The following is a 15,755-nucleotide window of genomic DNA, read 5'->3' on the forward strand; positions in this document are numbered from 1 at the left end:
TGGTCACCCCATCTCAAAAAAGATATATTGGAATTGAAAAATTCAGAAAAGGGCAACAAAAATTATTAGGGTTATGGAATGGCTTCTGTCTGAGTAGATATTAAGACTGGAACTTTTCAGCTTGGAAAAGAGATGGCTAAGGGGAGATATGATTGAGGTCTATAAAATCATGACTAGTAGAGAAAGTAGATAAGGAAGTGTTTACTACTTCTCATAACACAAGAACTAGGGGTCACCAAATGAAATTAATAGGCAGCAGGTTTAAAACAAACAACAAGGAAGTATTTCTTCACACAATGCACAGTTAACCTGTGAAACTCCTTGCCAGAGGATGTTGTGAAGGTCAAGAATATAACAGAGTTCAAAAAAGAACTAGATAAATTCATGGAGGATAGGTCCATCAATGGCTATAAGTCAGGATGGGCAGGAATGGTGTCCCTAGCCTCTGTTTGCCAGCAGCTGGGAATGAGCATCGGGATGGATCACTTGACGATTACCTGTTCTGTTCATTCCCTCTGGGGCACCTGGCACTGGCCACTGTCGGAAGACAGGATACTGGGCTAAATGGACCTTTGGTCTGACCCAGGAGGGCCATTCTTATGTTCTTTCTTTCTTTCTTTCTTTCTTTCTTTCAATTTATACGCAAGATAAGTTCTGTTTAAGCAGAGTACTTACCATAATGAACAGAGTCAGTCACACTTAATAAATACGAATTCACTGTTAGGAACCAGAACTCTGAGTATGTAGAACGTGTTTGACAGATTCTTAGGATTACCACAAAATCATGTAAAAACTGCTTTATTGGTTGCAGTTAACATGTTACAATAAATATTGATCCCAAACATGAAATCAACCATTGATGACAAGGACAAGCAAGATCCCTGAAGAATTACGTGAAATTGGACAACGATGTTAATTAAGGAGGCATCTTGTAAACTGGAATCATTTCACTTTCTTGGGCATTGCAGCTACAAACAGCTCATAAACAGCGTAGCATGTTCCTGAAATGGAAAGAGACAAAAGATTAAGTTTACAGAAAGGTACACATACAAATTGAGCTGCAAGTTTGAGATTTTGTAAAGCAAAGACTTTCTTGCAGTATGTAGGATCCAGTTAAGAGACAGACCTGACCTAAACCTCACAGCAAGTGAGGTTACCTAGAGCCTCAACTCAAGCTTCGCTTGGAGCACTGAAAAGTTTTTACCAATGAAATTTTACCTTTTCTCTTTTCAGGAGCAGCTTTAGGGTAATTTTATTTTTTATATAAAGAAAACACTTGAAGTTGTATTTATGTGGTGAGTACTCCTAACAATCTGGGATTGTTTAGTCTGCAGAAGAGAAGAATGAGGGGGGATTTGATAGCTGCTTTCAACTACCTGAAAGGGCGTTCCAAAGAGGATGGCTCTAGACTGTTCTCAATGGTAGCAGATGACAGAACGAGGAGTAATGGTCTCAAGTTGCAGTGGGGGAGGTTTAGATTGGATATTAGGAAAAACTTTTTCACTATGAGGGTGGTGAAACACTGGAATGCGTTACCTAGGGAGGTGGTAGAATCTCCTTCCTTAGAGGTTTTTAAGGTCAGGCTTGACAAAGCCCTGGCTGGGATGATTTAACTGGGAATTGGTCCTGCTTCGAGCAGGGGGTTGGACTAGATGACCTTCTGGGGTCCCTTCCAACCCTGATATTCTATGATTCTATGAACAGACAGGTTAAATCAGGCTTTCAAAAGATTGTTTCAGTTTCAACCTAAGCTTAAAGTTTTTTGAATTTACCGTCTAACAACACTTTGCTTGGCCTTATTATGGAGTGCTTTTAACATGAGTGCACACACACACGACTTGCCATTCACATTTTAAGACAACTACTTTTCAGGTTACACAAGAAATATAACTGTTGAATAATACAGTTTTCTATCAAACCTTACCAAAAACCGTTAGAGCCATGGTGGTTCTATACAGCAAACCATCTGCTAGTCCACCCTTAAGATGCACTGGCATTCCATTATCCTCCTAATGGAAAATAATAAAAAAATAGGAACATGAATAATCTTATGTGCATGCTGTTTAAGTTGTTCATTAGATATTCTAAATTTACCAAATATTACACGACCTACAAATAATTATTTTTGAGAGCTGGGTAGCCATATCATTCTTTCCAAATATTGTTCGTTTTCATTCTTTTTGAAGAATCCTTTTTAGCCAGTATGTTCCCACATATTTTTTAAGTCAGTAACTTAAGAGTCAGTCAATCTTGTCCTTCAAGTTTTTTTTAGAATCAAAAGTTAGATACTACATTCTGATGTTAAGGTTATTTGGAAGTTGAAAATCTCAGCATCTTTCATCCTATTATATCAGTACATTATGTTAATATAGCATCTTTCATCCACAAAATAAGCAGCCCCCAAGGTGCTTTGCAAACTTTAATAGAATTTTATCCAGTGCAAATGATGGCACTTGTGCAGTGGAATGTGGCACAATGTTTAGTGCCAGAATTCCCTAGATGAGTTTTCTTTAGAATGAGAATTGTAGAATTTCGCCAACTGAAATGACATGGGAGTTTAGGTAGGAAGAGCAGTCACTCAAATTAAGGTTTGGGCTAGGATACTCCTCGTCTTGTAAGAGTGCCACAAGCAATCAATGCCCCAATCATCCAAAAGATAGCAGTCTAACAGGAAGTCCTACTTCCACCACTATGTTGGGATATTAATTCAGGTGGAAACCATACCTCCTTCTGAGTCTCTAATACCACTTTCTATAAGTCTTCTCCTGGGACTTGCCCCATCCAAGTTCTGAGCAGGCTCAATCTGGCCTATTTTAGGAGATTTGTTATGTATAAAGTTTATGTTGGTATGGCTACAGGCTAAGCATTAAAAACCCCACAATCCTTTAACTATAGAAATACATCAGTATGTAGTGAATTTGCTGCGTGATGCTTTTTCACATGCACTACCTAAGTATTTACAAAAACAACAAGGAGTCCGGTGGCACCTTAAAGACTAACAGATTTATTTCGGCATAAGCTTTCATGGGTCAAAAACCACTTCTTCAGATGAATAGAGGCCTAAGTATTTGTTTTCTCCCATACATTTTCTACTTTTCATTTGTTCTATGAACACACTTTTTGTACCTGGAACTATTTCATTTATCCCATCAGAAGGCTAGTTCAAGAAAGTGAAACAAATTCATATATTTTAAAACCATGTAACACTATCACTCAAGCAGTCAAATTGTACAACAGTTGACAAGTCAAAAGATGCACCTTCTTCCATGTACAGAGCACTTCAATAACATGAACACTGCTTAGTCAATTTGAAATATTAGTTTTCCAAGTTATTCCCATTTAAAATGTGAAAGCAGATCTTCTCTACTTATTCCTCTAAACTATCTAATTAAATGCTAGAATCAAAGAACTGCACAAAATATCGATACATTCTATCAAAGTCTTTTCTATTTGCGATAAAATTACACATTGATCGTGCCTATTCAATACCTGAAAAAGCTTCTGCTTCTCTGGAACTCTGTTCGCAGCTTGTCTGCGTGAAGCAGTGCTTATGGTCCTCTGGGAAATTTGCCGAAGAGCCTACAATTACAACATATAGCACTTTAAAAAGCTAGTTATACTTATCCACACTGAAGTGAAAGTTTTCCTAACAATTTACGGCTTACACATATTTCTAAAATTACAATGATGAGGGGGTCTTAGCTTTCCGAAACTTGGGAAATGCATAATATTAAGACTAGTCAACTGGAGGACTCAAGTTTTATGGAAGAGATTCAGGGTGTTTTTTGTTTTATTTCCACTCCAACAAACGATTACTGTTTAACGGGTAAAAGCAGAAGCTATAGTTGCATGTTCTCTGTTTCTTCTCTTCTGTGCCAAAGACTAGGCTTATGCTGCAGCACTAAAGAAAAACAAGTCTTAATCAGTTTAATTTTGTTGCGCTGAGTCCTAAGATTACACAAGCCTAGAATCTCATTTAATTACCATAGGTCTGACAGAAAAAGCTACACGAACTGCAAAAATGTTATCTTGCTCATAGCTTTCTACTAAAGTCACCTTTCAAATGATCTCAGCCCAACGTCTGACCAAAATTCATTCAGTCATTTTTGAGTTAGGTACTCAACCATTCTAGCCTTGACAACTAACCAAATCACTGCTGATCCCCTTACATGACACGGATGGAGTGACAGCCCATTACTACAATGGCTCAAATTATTTATCTCCCACATTGCTCAAAAATGGTAATACCAACTGCACCTTGTCCCTCAAAATACACCCCAAGTCTCAGATCTATCCTGTATTCCCTCATCTCCACTGTACACATAGGACCTCTAGAAGAAAAGAGAAGACACCAAGGTTATGTCTACCTCACTGAACACCTGCAGCTGGCCGATGTCAGCTGACTTGGGCTGCAAAGCTATTTAAGGGTGCTGTAAATGTTCACCTCTTTGCTACACTTCCTCTAACTGCAGTGTCTGCCTTAGTTGGCAGTTTGAAACCTTGACCCAGAAAATGCATCCCCACCAATAGCCTGCCTAGATGGCTAAATTCCTCCAGGAGAATGCAGCTTACAAAGCTCAGAATTAAATATATGACAGATTGAGATAATGAAAGAAGATCTTGCTATGGAATGAACTTCCAAAAGAGTCATGTCCAGAGTCTTCCCATCTTCACAACAAGATGCAAGACCCTCCCTCCCTTTTGATAGAGCTTTTCCATCACAGACCTTCAACTAAATATTTAATTTACCTGGGAAACCCATCCCATAGCAATGGAGCCCCTCAGAAAACCCTAACCTTCATAAGCAGAAGGGACAACAGATGCTCTTCCACTTTTAAGACCGAAGGCTATTTAACCCTTAAAAACCAGTGCCTAAGCACCACTAAGCAGAAGGCATTCATCCTTTGAAAACTGTATCTACTGGAGTCATAACGGATTAAGCATTCACGTTAAATCGATCTTGCCCGTGACACCACGGGGCAGAGCGCTGCACCCAGGCTGTTTCTCAAAGGTTCATTTCAGCTCAACGGGCAGCCGCGGACAAAAAAGCAAAGGCGACAGCAGGCTGCGGCTGCCTACATAAGCCCCAACTGCGGCGATTCCCGCTGTTTTGCGCGGCCGACGACGTCGAGCCGACGTCCCCACGGGCCGAGGGAAGAGCCAGCGTGACCTTGCGGCACCCGAGCAAGGGCCTTCCTCAGAGCCGCCGGCTCCCCCGGAGCGCGCCGCAACCGCCGCCGGGCGAACGGCGGGGCCCCCGGGGCCGCTCACGGTCAGGGAGGCGGGGCAGGGCTCCCCTGCAGCCCTCGGGGCGCCAGGCCGCTCGCTGCCCTCCGCCAGGGGAGCCTCAGGAGCAGCCCACAGCGCGGCGAGGCCTGGACGGCGGGAGAGACCCAGGGAGCCGCCCGCGCAGCTGAGGGGCAGGGGACGCTGCGGCGGGGAGAGGAGACGCGCGGGGCCCAGCTGCCCCCGCGCTCCCGGGGAGGCCCGGCCGCGCTCACCAGCAGGTTCCGCAGCATCTTGGCTCTGGTCCCTTCACCTCGCACCGGGAAACAAGGACACCGGAAGCGGAAATCGCTCGGCTGGGGCCGGCCGCAGCCCGCTCCTACGCAAACGCACAGCCTCCTATAGAGAGGACGGGGAGGTGGCTAGAGCGGCTCTATTAAACTCCTAGAGCGTCGCTAGTCATGTGGTACCCGCCCTCCCGCCGGAAGCCCCGCCCCCGTCGGTGTGGCCTCCGGGCTCCGACGCCTGCGCAATGCGGAGTCTATGGTAGCGGGGCGGGGCGTTCCCTGCGGCGGCTGAGTCCCGAAGGCCCATCGGCTCGCCGGGGTTCCCCAGCTCGGTTCCCGGCTTGTTCAGGGTGAGCCGCTGGCGGGCCACGGGCGGCTTTGTTTACCTGAGCGTCTGCAGGTGCGGCCGCGGTTCCCCGTTCCCGGTGTTTGCCCCGCCTGCTCTTACAAGTCTCCATTGAGGGAGAGTCCACCGCCTCCCTAGGTGGTTTATGCCAGCGCTTAGCCACCCTGACAGGAAGCTTTTCCTGATGGCCAACGTAAACCGCCCTTGCTGCGATTTAAGCCCCATTGCTTCTTGTCCTATTCCCAGAGGCTTTTTTCTCCCTCCTCCTTGTAGCAACCTTTTATGTACTTGAAAACTGTTATCAGGCCGCCCCTCAGTCTTCTCGTCTCCAGACAAAACAAATCCAGTTTTTCCAATCTTTCCTCGTGTTTTCCAATCTTTCCTCGTGTTTTCCAATCTTTCCTCGTGTTTTCTAGACCTTTAAACATTTTTGTCGCTCTTCTCTGGACACTCTCCCGTTTGTCCGCATCCTTCCTGAAATGTGGTGTCCAGAACTGGACACAGTACTAGAGTTGAGCACCCGTGGGGAAAAAAAACACTGCATGCTCAGCACACACCGGCAGCCCCGCGGATCAGTGCCTCCCCCTCCCCCCAGTGCCTCCTGCCCACCAAGGACCCCGCCGGTCAGTGCCTCCCCCTCCATTCCGCGGATCGGATGTTCAGCAGCATGCTGGAGGCGCTGGGGGTAAGGGGGTCAGGGGTGGGAAGAGGCAGGTGGGGGAAGGGGTGGATGGGGAGGTGGGGCCAGGGTCGAGCATCCCCTGGGAACTAGCTAGAGATGTGAAGGGTAACAAGAAAACATTATACCAATACATTAGAAACAAGAGGAAAACAATGCACAAGGTAGGGCCATTACTCGAAAGGGAGAAAAGACAGTAACTGGAAATGGCAGAAGCACTAAATTACCTTTTTGTTTCAGTTTTCACCAAAAAGGTTAGTATTGACCTGATGTAGTGAATGCCAGTGAAAATGAAGTAGGATCTGAAGCTAAACTAGGGAAAGAAAAAGTTAAAAATTACTTAGGTTGTGTCTACACTACACAGAGTTTAGTGACGTGGCTGTGTTGCAACAGCCATGTAAAAGGCATGCAATGTAGCCGCTGTTTGTCGGCTGTCCTGCCGGCAAAAAAACTTCCATCCCCAACAAGCGGCATTTGCATTGTCAGCAGGAGAGTGCTCCTGCCGACAATGCACTGTTCACACTAGCGCTTGTCACAGAAAAACTTTTGTCTTTCGGGGGGAGGGTGGGGTGTCTGAAAGGAAAATTTTTGTTGTTCAATTGCCAGTTTAGATATAGTTTTAGACAGTCTTCAAGTCACCAGGGCCTGATGAAATACATCCTAGAATACTCAAGATGACTGAGGAAATATCTGAGCCATTATCGATTATCTTGGAAAACACGAGAGATTTCAGAGGATTGGAAGAAGGCTAATATAGTGTCAGTCTATAAGAAGGGGAATAAGGACAACCTGGGGAATTACAGAATAGTTATCTTAACTTCAGTACCTGGAAAGATAATGGAGCAAATAATTAAGCAGTTTGCAGACACCAGGTCCTAGAAGATAATAAGGTGATAAGTAACAGTCAACATGGATTTGTCAAGAACAAATCATGTCAGACCAACCTAGTAGCTTTCTTTGACAGGGTAACAAGCCTTGTGGATGGTGAGGAAGCAGTAAATGTGATATATCTTGATTTTAGTAAAACTTTTGATACTGTCTCACAACCTTCTCCGAAGCAAACTAGGGAAATATAGCCTAGACCAGGCGTGGGCAAACCTTTTGGCCTGACGGCCACATATGGGTGGGGAAATTTTATGCAGGGCCGGGGCAGGGGTGTGGGAGGGAGTGTGGGGTGTGGGAGAGGGTGTGGTGTGCAGGAAGGAGCTCGGGGCAAGGGATTGGGGCAGAGGAGGGGTGTGGGTGTATGAGGGGGCTCAGGGAAGGGGGTTGCGGTGCAGGAGGGGGCTCAGGGCAGGGGTGCAAGAGGGGAGCGGACTGCAGGAGGAGGCTCAGGGCAGGGGGTTGGGGTGCAGAAGGGATACGGGGTGCGACAGGGCTCAGGGCAGGGAGTTGGGGTGCAGGATGGGACAGGGGGCTCAGGGCAGGGGGTTGGGATGCAGCAGGAGGCTCAGAGAAGGGGGTTGGTGTGCGGAGTGCAGGAGCGGTTCGGGCTCCAGCCCGGCGCCGCTTACCTAAAGCAGCACCAGGGTGGCAGTGGCGCATACTGGGGCCAGGGCAGGCTCTCTGCATGCCTGCCCTGGCCCCACACTGCACCGTTCCGGGAAGCGTCCGGAACCACGTCCCTGTGCAGCCCCTGGGGGATGGAGGGCACAGGGCTCAGAGCGTTGCCCTTGCCGTGCCTCCGGGTACCTCCCCCGAAGCTCCCATTAGCTGTGGTTCCCTGTTCCCAGCCAATGGGAGCTGCAGGGTGCGGTGCCTGGAGGCAAGGGCAAAGCATGGAGCCCTCTGCCCCCCCGTCCGGCCCCTGGGGCCACAGGGACATGGTGCCAGCCGCTTCTGAGAGCGGCGTGGGGCCCGCGGGCCGTAGTTTGCCCACCCCTGGCCTAGACGAACCTACCATAAGGCATAACTGTATAATATGTAAAACTGAACAACAAGCAACAAAATTTACAAAGTTGTTAAAAAACACATTGTGTTATTATTTGTTGATTTAAAAACAAAATAGTTCTCCAACTTTGAACACGATAATTAGAAAACAATCAAATATTGTAAATAAAAATATAAAACAACAGTTATATTATAACACACTGAGACAAGGGGTACTCATCCAATACGGTAAAGGAAAAACCAAACTTCAAGTATGTGTCATCATACTTTCTTACTATTTTCTTTTTTTGGGGGGGTGGCTCATTTGGTGTAGCTCTGATGGTCTGGACTTTCCTTATCTTCTCCACCAGTACACCACTATTCCATCTAAGCTGTGCGCGTGTGTGCGCGCACACAGATCCTAAACCCCGCGCACACAGTGAAACACCGCGCGCACAAAAATTTGGACAGAAGCACAATAATTTGCACAGAAGAAATTTTTTGTGCACATGGACTGTCAAAAATTAGAGGGAACACTGCAGTGCACCCAAAAATAAATGACTCCATGTCAGTCTGAAATACTGCTTGCCACTTTTTACAGTTGTAAATGGTATACTGTGTGTATGTTGATAGGTTATCTTGCAGGGAAACTCACCATTGTACTTGCAAGAATTAAAATTGACATATTGCAGCTTGTTGGGTTTTTTTAATAAAGTTTTTTCTGTACTCTGTCCAACATACACAGCTCAAAACGTTACTTTTATATAGCTTTTACTTAGATTACAGAGTTATGTGGAGTTAAAGATTTACTAAGAGCTTGACCGGAGCAGTTGCGCTAGCGGATCACCCCGGAATGTGGTGTGGCCCACCTTTGGGCTGCAGCCCACAGTTTGGAAGCTCCTGGGTCAGACAAACACCTGTCAGGAATGGTCTGCTTATTACTTAGTCCTGCCCTGAGTGCAGGAGACTGGACTAGATTACCTATTGAGGTCCCTTCCAGTCTTATGATTCTGTGCCCAGAAGCAGAAACTTATGTGCCTAGGGGACTTTTAGTCTGAAAATATAGGTGCTGAACAATTTTAGACATGTAAAGGCATCCGATGAAGTGAGCTGTAGCTCACAAAAGCTTATGCTCAAATAAATTTGTTAGTCTCTAAGGTGCCACAATACTCCTTGTCTTTTTACAGATACTGACTGTCAAGGTTCCTTCCCCACTCTGAACTCTAGAGTACAGATGTGGGGACCTGCATGAAAACCACCTAAACTTACTTTTACCAGCTTAGGTTAAAACTTCCCCGAGGTACAAACTATTTTACCTTTTGCCCTTGGACTTTATCGCTGCCACCACCAAACGTCTAACAGGTATATAATTGGGAAAGAGCCCGTTTGGAAACATCTTTCTCCCCAAAATCCTCCCAACCCTTTCACCCCCTTTCCTGGGGAAGGCTTGATAAAAATCCTCACCAATTTCCATCGGTGAACACAGACCCAAACCCTTGGATCTTAAGAACAATGAAAAAGCAATCAGATTCTTAAAAGAAGAATTTTAATAGAAGAAAAAGTAAAAAGAATCACCCCTGTAAAATCAGGATGGTAAATATCTTACAGGGTAATCAGATTCAAAATATAGAGAATCCCTCTGGACAAAACCTAAGTTACAAAAAGACACAAAAACAGGAATCTACATTCCATTCAGCACAGCTTATTTTCTCAGCCATTTAAAGAAATCAGAATCTAACGCATATCTAGCTAGATTACTTACTAAGTTCTAAGACTTCATTCCTATTCTGTCCCCGGCAAAAGCATCACCCAGACAGAGAGAACCTTTGTTTCTCGCCCCCTCCAGCTTTTGAAAGTATCTTGTCTCCTCATTGGTCATTTTGGTCAGGTGCCTGCGAGGTTATCCTAGCTTCTTAACCCTTTACAGGTGAAAGGGTTTTTCCTCTGGCCTGGAGGGATCTTAAAGGTGAAATCACCCAAATCACAGATAGGGTGAAACGCTGGCTGGGATTTCTTCCTGGAGCTCTAGGAGAAAACAGTTAATAAGACACATGCACCTCTTAATATACTACCAAGTATATAAAGATTAACAATATTTTCCACATCTCAAGGACGATTTTAACCAGTTGATTCTGGGAAACTTTCACGGGAGAGTGCATCAGCCACTTGTTAGAAGCTCCTGAGATGTGTTGGATGTCGAAATCAAAATCTTGGAGAGCTAAACTCCACCAAATAAGTTTTTTGTTATTTCCCGTGGCGGTATGAAGCCACTGTAGCGCAGCATGGTCGGTTTGCAGGTGGAAACGCCGTCCCCAAACATACAGGCATAGCTTTTCCAGAGTGTAGACAATGGCATAACATTCTTTTTCACTGACTGACCAGTTGCTTTCCCTCTCAGACAGCTTCTTGCTGAGAAACGCTACAAGGTGCAATTCTTGATCCAGTCCTTCCTGCATTAAAACTGCTCCCACACCACGCTTGGACTCATCTGTGGATACTAGGAACGGTTTGTCAAAGTCTGGGGCCCTTAGTACAGGGTCAGACATGAGTGTCGCTTTAAGCTGGTTAAAGGCCTTCTGACGCTCTTTGGTCCACTGAACGGCATTTGGCTGTTTCTTTTTGGTTAGGTCTGTCAGTAGGGTGGCGATTTGGCTGTATTGCGGTACAAATCGTCTGTGATAAATGGCCAAGCCTAAGAAGGATTGAACCTGTTTCTTTGACTTTGGGACAGGCCACTTTTGAATAGCATCCACTTTGGCCTGTAGGGGGTTGATAGTTCCTTGACCCAACTGGTGTCCAAGGTAAGTCACTCTGTTTAGGCCTATTTGACACTTCTTAGCCTTAACAGTTAGTCCTGCCTCCCTTATGCGCTCAAAGACTTTTCGTAGATGTTCCAGGTGTTCTGCCCAGGAATCCGAAAATATGGCCACATCGTCAAGGTAGGCGACTGCATATTCTCCTAATCCCGCCAGGAGACCATCTACAAGTCTTCGGAAGGTGGCAGGTGCATTCCGCAGCCCGAAAGGGAGTACATTAAATTCATACAGCCCGACGTGTGGTGAAGGCTGACCTTTCCTTGGCGGATTCATCTAGCGGTACCTGCCAGTACCCCTTGGTTAAGTCCAAGGTAGAGTTGCACTGGGCCCGTCCCAGTTTCTCTAATAGTTCATCTGTGCTTGGCATTGGATAGTTGTTGGGGCGAGTTACAGCATTTAGCTTACGGTAGTCCACGCAAAAACGTATTTTCCCATCTGGTTTGGGAACTAGAACCACTGGAGATGCCCATGCACTGCCAGAGGGGCGGATTACACCCGTCTGTAACATATCCTGGATCTCCCATTCTATAGCAGTTTTAGCTTGAGGAGACACCCGGTTGGACTTTAATTGGGTGAGCATTACCTGTGTCAGTGGAGTGGTATGCCCCTTCAGTCAGTCCTGGGGTGGCTGAGAACATTGAGGTTATCCTAGCTTCTTAACCCTTTACAGGTGAATGGGTTTTTCCTCTGGCCAGGAGGGATTTTCAAGGTGTTTACCCTTCCCTTTATATTTATGACACAGACTAACACGGCTGCTACTCTGAAACCTTAAAATTTGATCTGTGGGATGCATATGCTATCAAAGCCACTAGAGGGCTACTTCACTACTCAGAATGAGCAGAGCATGTCAAGAGTGTGCAACACTGTATCTTAAACATTTCTAATAAAGCCTTTTGGGGGTGGGGGAGAATGAGCAGAGCTAATGTGTGCTGGAATAGCAGAGGGGAGGCTGGGCAGATGTGGTGGGAGAGCTAATACCAAAATCATCTTAATAAATTTAGGAGCATAACACAAATTCTCTCTCTCTCTCACACACACACATGACAAGGAGAGTTCAAAAATCAAAACAAACCAAACTGTATTTTTTTAATCTTTTTTTTTTGTGGGTCTGACTCATGATTATTGAACCTTTGGGATTGGCAATACTGATCATTTTAGTTTCTCAAAGACTAGATTGCATACAGTATTCATCAAAATGATGACATATCAGCTCCATGTCTGTCGCAATATGGCCTTGCATTTGGCTGCATCAAAATATGTTGTTCAAAAGAGTCCAGCTGACTAAATCACTCTGTAGAACCAACCTATTCTTATTATTTACCACTCAACCAATTTGTGTTATCTGCAAATTTGACCAGCAATTATTTTATGTTCTGTTCCATTGTGAAAGGTTCTGAATAGAATTGGGCCAAGAACAGATTCCTGTTGGAATCCTTGCTTCAATATTTTCAGGTGAATCACTGACATTTTCAGCTTGCCATGTAAAAGCTGCTACCACCCCAAACAAATCTGGACCTGCATGATTGTTATTCTTTTTGAGGCATGCTATCTATTTACAACTTCTCTCCATCACAGCATATTTTGAACAGAACACACCATTCTGTTGGGAAGAGGTTGGGAACCATTGCCTTACAGGGACAAGTCTGAGGCTAAATTTAAGACAATATGCCCTTACGTCGCTAAACAGACTAGGTCACATGGGTAATATGCTTCTAAGAGATCCTGTAAGAAGTGATACCCTTAATTATAACAATTTTCCTTCACTGTGCTTCATCATGTAACAACACTGTTTACAAGAACAAAAGCTTACAACATAGAAGACAAAATAAAATGGATAAACAAAAAATATTAGATTTATTCAGGTTATTGGAAAATAAGAGGTTGTGCAGTAACTGGAATTTTTTTTTTTGAGATGTGTCCCCCTATGGGTGCTCCACTTCAGGTGCACATGAGCTCCCATGTGCCTTTGATCAGAGATTTTTGGTAACAGTGCCCGTTTAACCTGTGCATGCTCCATACACATCCTCATTCCCTATACTTGGGCTGCATGGGCAAATCATCCTTTGTTCCTTCTCTGTCACAAAGTCCCACAGAGGGAACTCTCAAGCATAGGGGAAGGAGGGTGGGTAATGAAGTACACATAGGGGGACATATCTCCAGTAACTCCAGTTACTGCACAAAGTGAGTAACCTCTTCTTCTTCGAATAATGTCCTATGTCAGTCCACAGCAGGTGACTCTCAAGCAGCATTCCCACAGGGAGAAGGGGGCTTTGTAGAAGTGTCTAACATTGAAGACAGAACTGCATTGCCAGCTGCAGCATCTGATCTAGAGGCATGAACCAAAGCACAGTGCTTGGAGAAAGTATGCACTGACATCCAGATTGCAACTCTGTAAGTTTCTGCAACTGGAACATCCTTAAGTAATGCCACAGAAGTAGAAGGAGACCATGTAGAATGGGCTAGCTAGGAGGAGGTTGAATATTGGCAGACTTGTAATATGAGATAATACATCCTGAAATCCACCTTGACTGTATTTTGAGTGGAGATTTGGATCTGTCCATAATTGAAATAAACAGTCTGGGAGACTTTTTGAATTGTTTGATTCTGTACAGATAGAAGGCTAATGCCCTTCTGACATCCAAAGTCTGAAAGGCAGCTTCCTGCCTACGCCGGTGGTGTTTTGGGGAAAAAACTGTAAAACAAATGGTCTGATTAATATGAAATTCAGAAGACACCTTAGATAGACACTTACAATGTGGTTCTAATGTGATCTTTTCCTTGAAAAATACCATAAAGGGGTGGGAATCTGCCATTAAAATCCCCAGTTCTCCTATATTCCTGGCAGATGTGATGGCCACCAAGAAAGCTGTTTTCATGGTTAGATGAAACAACAAGCATGTGGTTAATGGTTCAAAGTTTTTCATAAAGCAATTAAGGACAATGTTCAAGTCCTGTATTGGAATAGATTTTCTAAGCTGTGGAAGAAGATTAGTCAGTCCTCTGAGGAGTGTTGACATTGTGGGGTAGGTAAAAACCCAAAAGCCTTTGACAGGTGAATGAACCGCTGTTATAGCCACCAAGAGAACCTTAAAGGAACTAATAGTAAGGCCTAATCTTTTCAGTTCTAATGGGTAGTCTAGGATGGTGGAAAGAGAACGAACAGGAGAAACTTGTCAACTGGTACACTGGAGAGGAAAGATCTTCCATTTCTTAACGTAAATATGTTGTGTAGATGCTTTTCTACTGTTTAACAAAACCTGTTTCACCAGTGTTGAACAGGGAATCTCTCAAGAATCATCGAGGACCCATGCCTGAAGTTGCAGTATTTCCAGATTAGGGTGATGCACCTGACTGGTATTCTGAGACAACAGATGAAAACCAGTTGGAAGTCTCAGTGGTGGACAAGAAGCAAGCCAAATGAGGTAAGGATACCAAACTTGTCTTGGCCAGGTCACTGCAATTAAAATGACTTTGGCCCTCTCCTGCTTGATCTTGTTCAGTACTTCCAAAAGTAACAGTGTTGGTAGATGTGTATAAAGAAGACCCATTGTCCATGAAATAAGGAAGGCATCCTTGGGTGACTGAGGGTCTAGTCCCACTCTGGAGCAAAATTTCTTGCACTTTGTGTTTGCGGCAATTGCAAAAAGATCCACATCTGGAAACCCCAAAATTACCATTCATAATTCTGGGAGAAATGTCTGCAGAGGTTGTTGGCCATGGTATTCGGTGTACCAGGGAGGTAGGAAGCGGAGATGACTATTTCCAGAGTTTTATTGCTTTGGCACAAAATGAGGAAGAGTGAGCACCACCCTGATGACTGATGTGGAACATGCAAGCCCCATTGTGTCTCATGAGATTTGACTCTGATCAAGGAAAGTAAATGAATGAAAGAATTATTGACTGCTCTCAGTTCTAAAAGGTTGATGTGAAGAAGATGCTTTTGGGACACTATTTGCCCTGGATGGTGTGTGATCCCAGATGCTCCCCCATCATTCCAAGAGGGACGTATCTGATGTTATAACAATGGTAGGAGGAGCCTGGATGAAAGCCTGAATGGAGGGGTCCTTCTACCAATTAAGTGACTCCAGAACCTGATGGGAAACATACACCTGCTTGTCCAGATTGTGCTTGTTCAGTACATAAACCATCCTGGGCAATCCCTGGAGTCATTGAAGATGTAACTTGGCATATTGAGTTATTAAAGTGCAAGCTGCCACATGACATAGTAATTGGAGACAATGTCTTGCTGAGGTTTGAGGACTTATCTGAATTTTTGAAATGAGATTTCTTAGGATCACTAACTTGTCCATAAGTAATTAAGCCCTTGCTGTCACAACATCCAGAGAAGTTTCTGTGAAATATATCTGCTATACTGGAGTCAAAATCGACTTTTCAAGGTTGAGTCAGAGGCCTATACTGCCATTTGTACTGCCAATAGGACCTTGTCGAGATAGGGAAAGATCATTATCTCTAGTTGACATAGGTGGGCAGCTACAACCACCTTGCTCTTTGGGAATACCTGTGACATGGGC

At 44.6% G+C, this 15,755-nt stretch overlaps 1 protein-coding gene and 1 long non-coding RNA gene across 3 annotated transcripts in view; one reads left to right on the plus strand and one right to left on the minus strand.

Moving 5' to 3' along the window:
- Nucleotides 1–782: 782 nt before the first annotated feature.
- Nucleotides 783–5,609, minus strand: COX7A2 (cytochrome c oxidase subunit 7A2). Its single transcript, XM_073336481.2, has 4 exons — nucleotides 5,502–5,609; nucleotides 3,490–3,579; nucleotides 1,925–2,009; nucleotides 783–1,001 (listed from the first exon to the last, which is right to left on the minus strand). The coding sequence occupies exons 1-4, from the start codon at nucleotides 5,517–5,519 to the stop codon at nucleotides 943–945; spliced, it is 252 nt and encodes an 83-aa protein (XP_073192582.1). The 5' UTR covers nucleotides 5,520–5,609; the 3' UTR covers nucleotides 783–942.
- Nucleotides 5,610–5,621: 12 nt separating this feature from the next.
- The window catches only part of LOC140908714 (uncharacterized), a 30,208-nt gene continuing 20,074 nt past the window's right edge, over nucleotides 5,622–15,755 (plus strand). The window contains exons 1-2 of one of the 2 annotated variants that reach the window (XR_012157969.2): nucleotides 5,622–5,863; nucleotides 14,493–14,645. This is a non-coding gene — a long non-coding RNA (uncharacterized LOC140908714). The remainder of the gene's footprint in view (nucleotides 5,864–14,492; nucleotides 14,646–15,755) is intronic. The other variant, XR_012157968.2, reaches the window with a different exon arrangement.

This window comes from Lepidochelys kempii, chromosome 3, assembly GCF_965140285.1.
Source record: "Lepidochelys kempii isolate rLepKem1 chromosome 3, rLepKem1.hap1, whole genome shotgun sequence".
Lineage (NCBI taxonomy): Eukaryota > Metazoa > Chordata > Testudines > Cheloniidae > Lepidochelys > Lepidochelys kempii.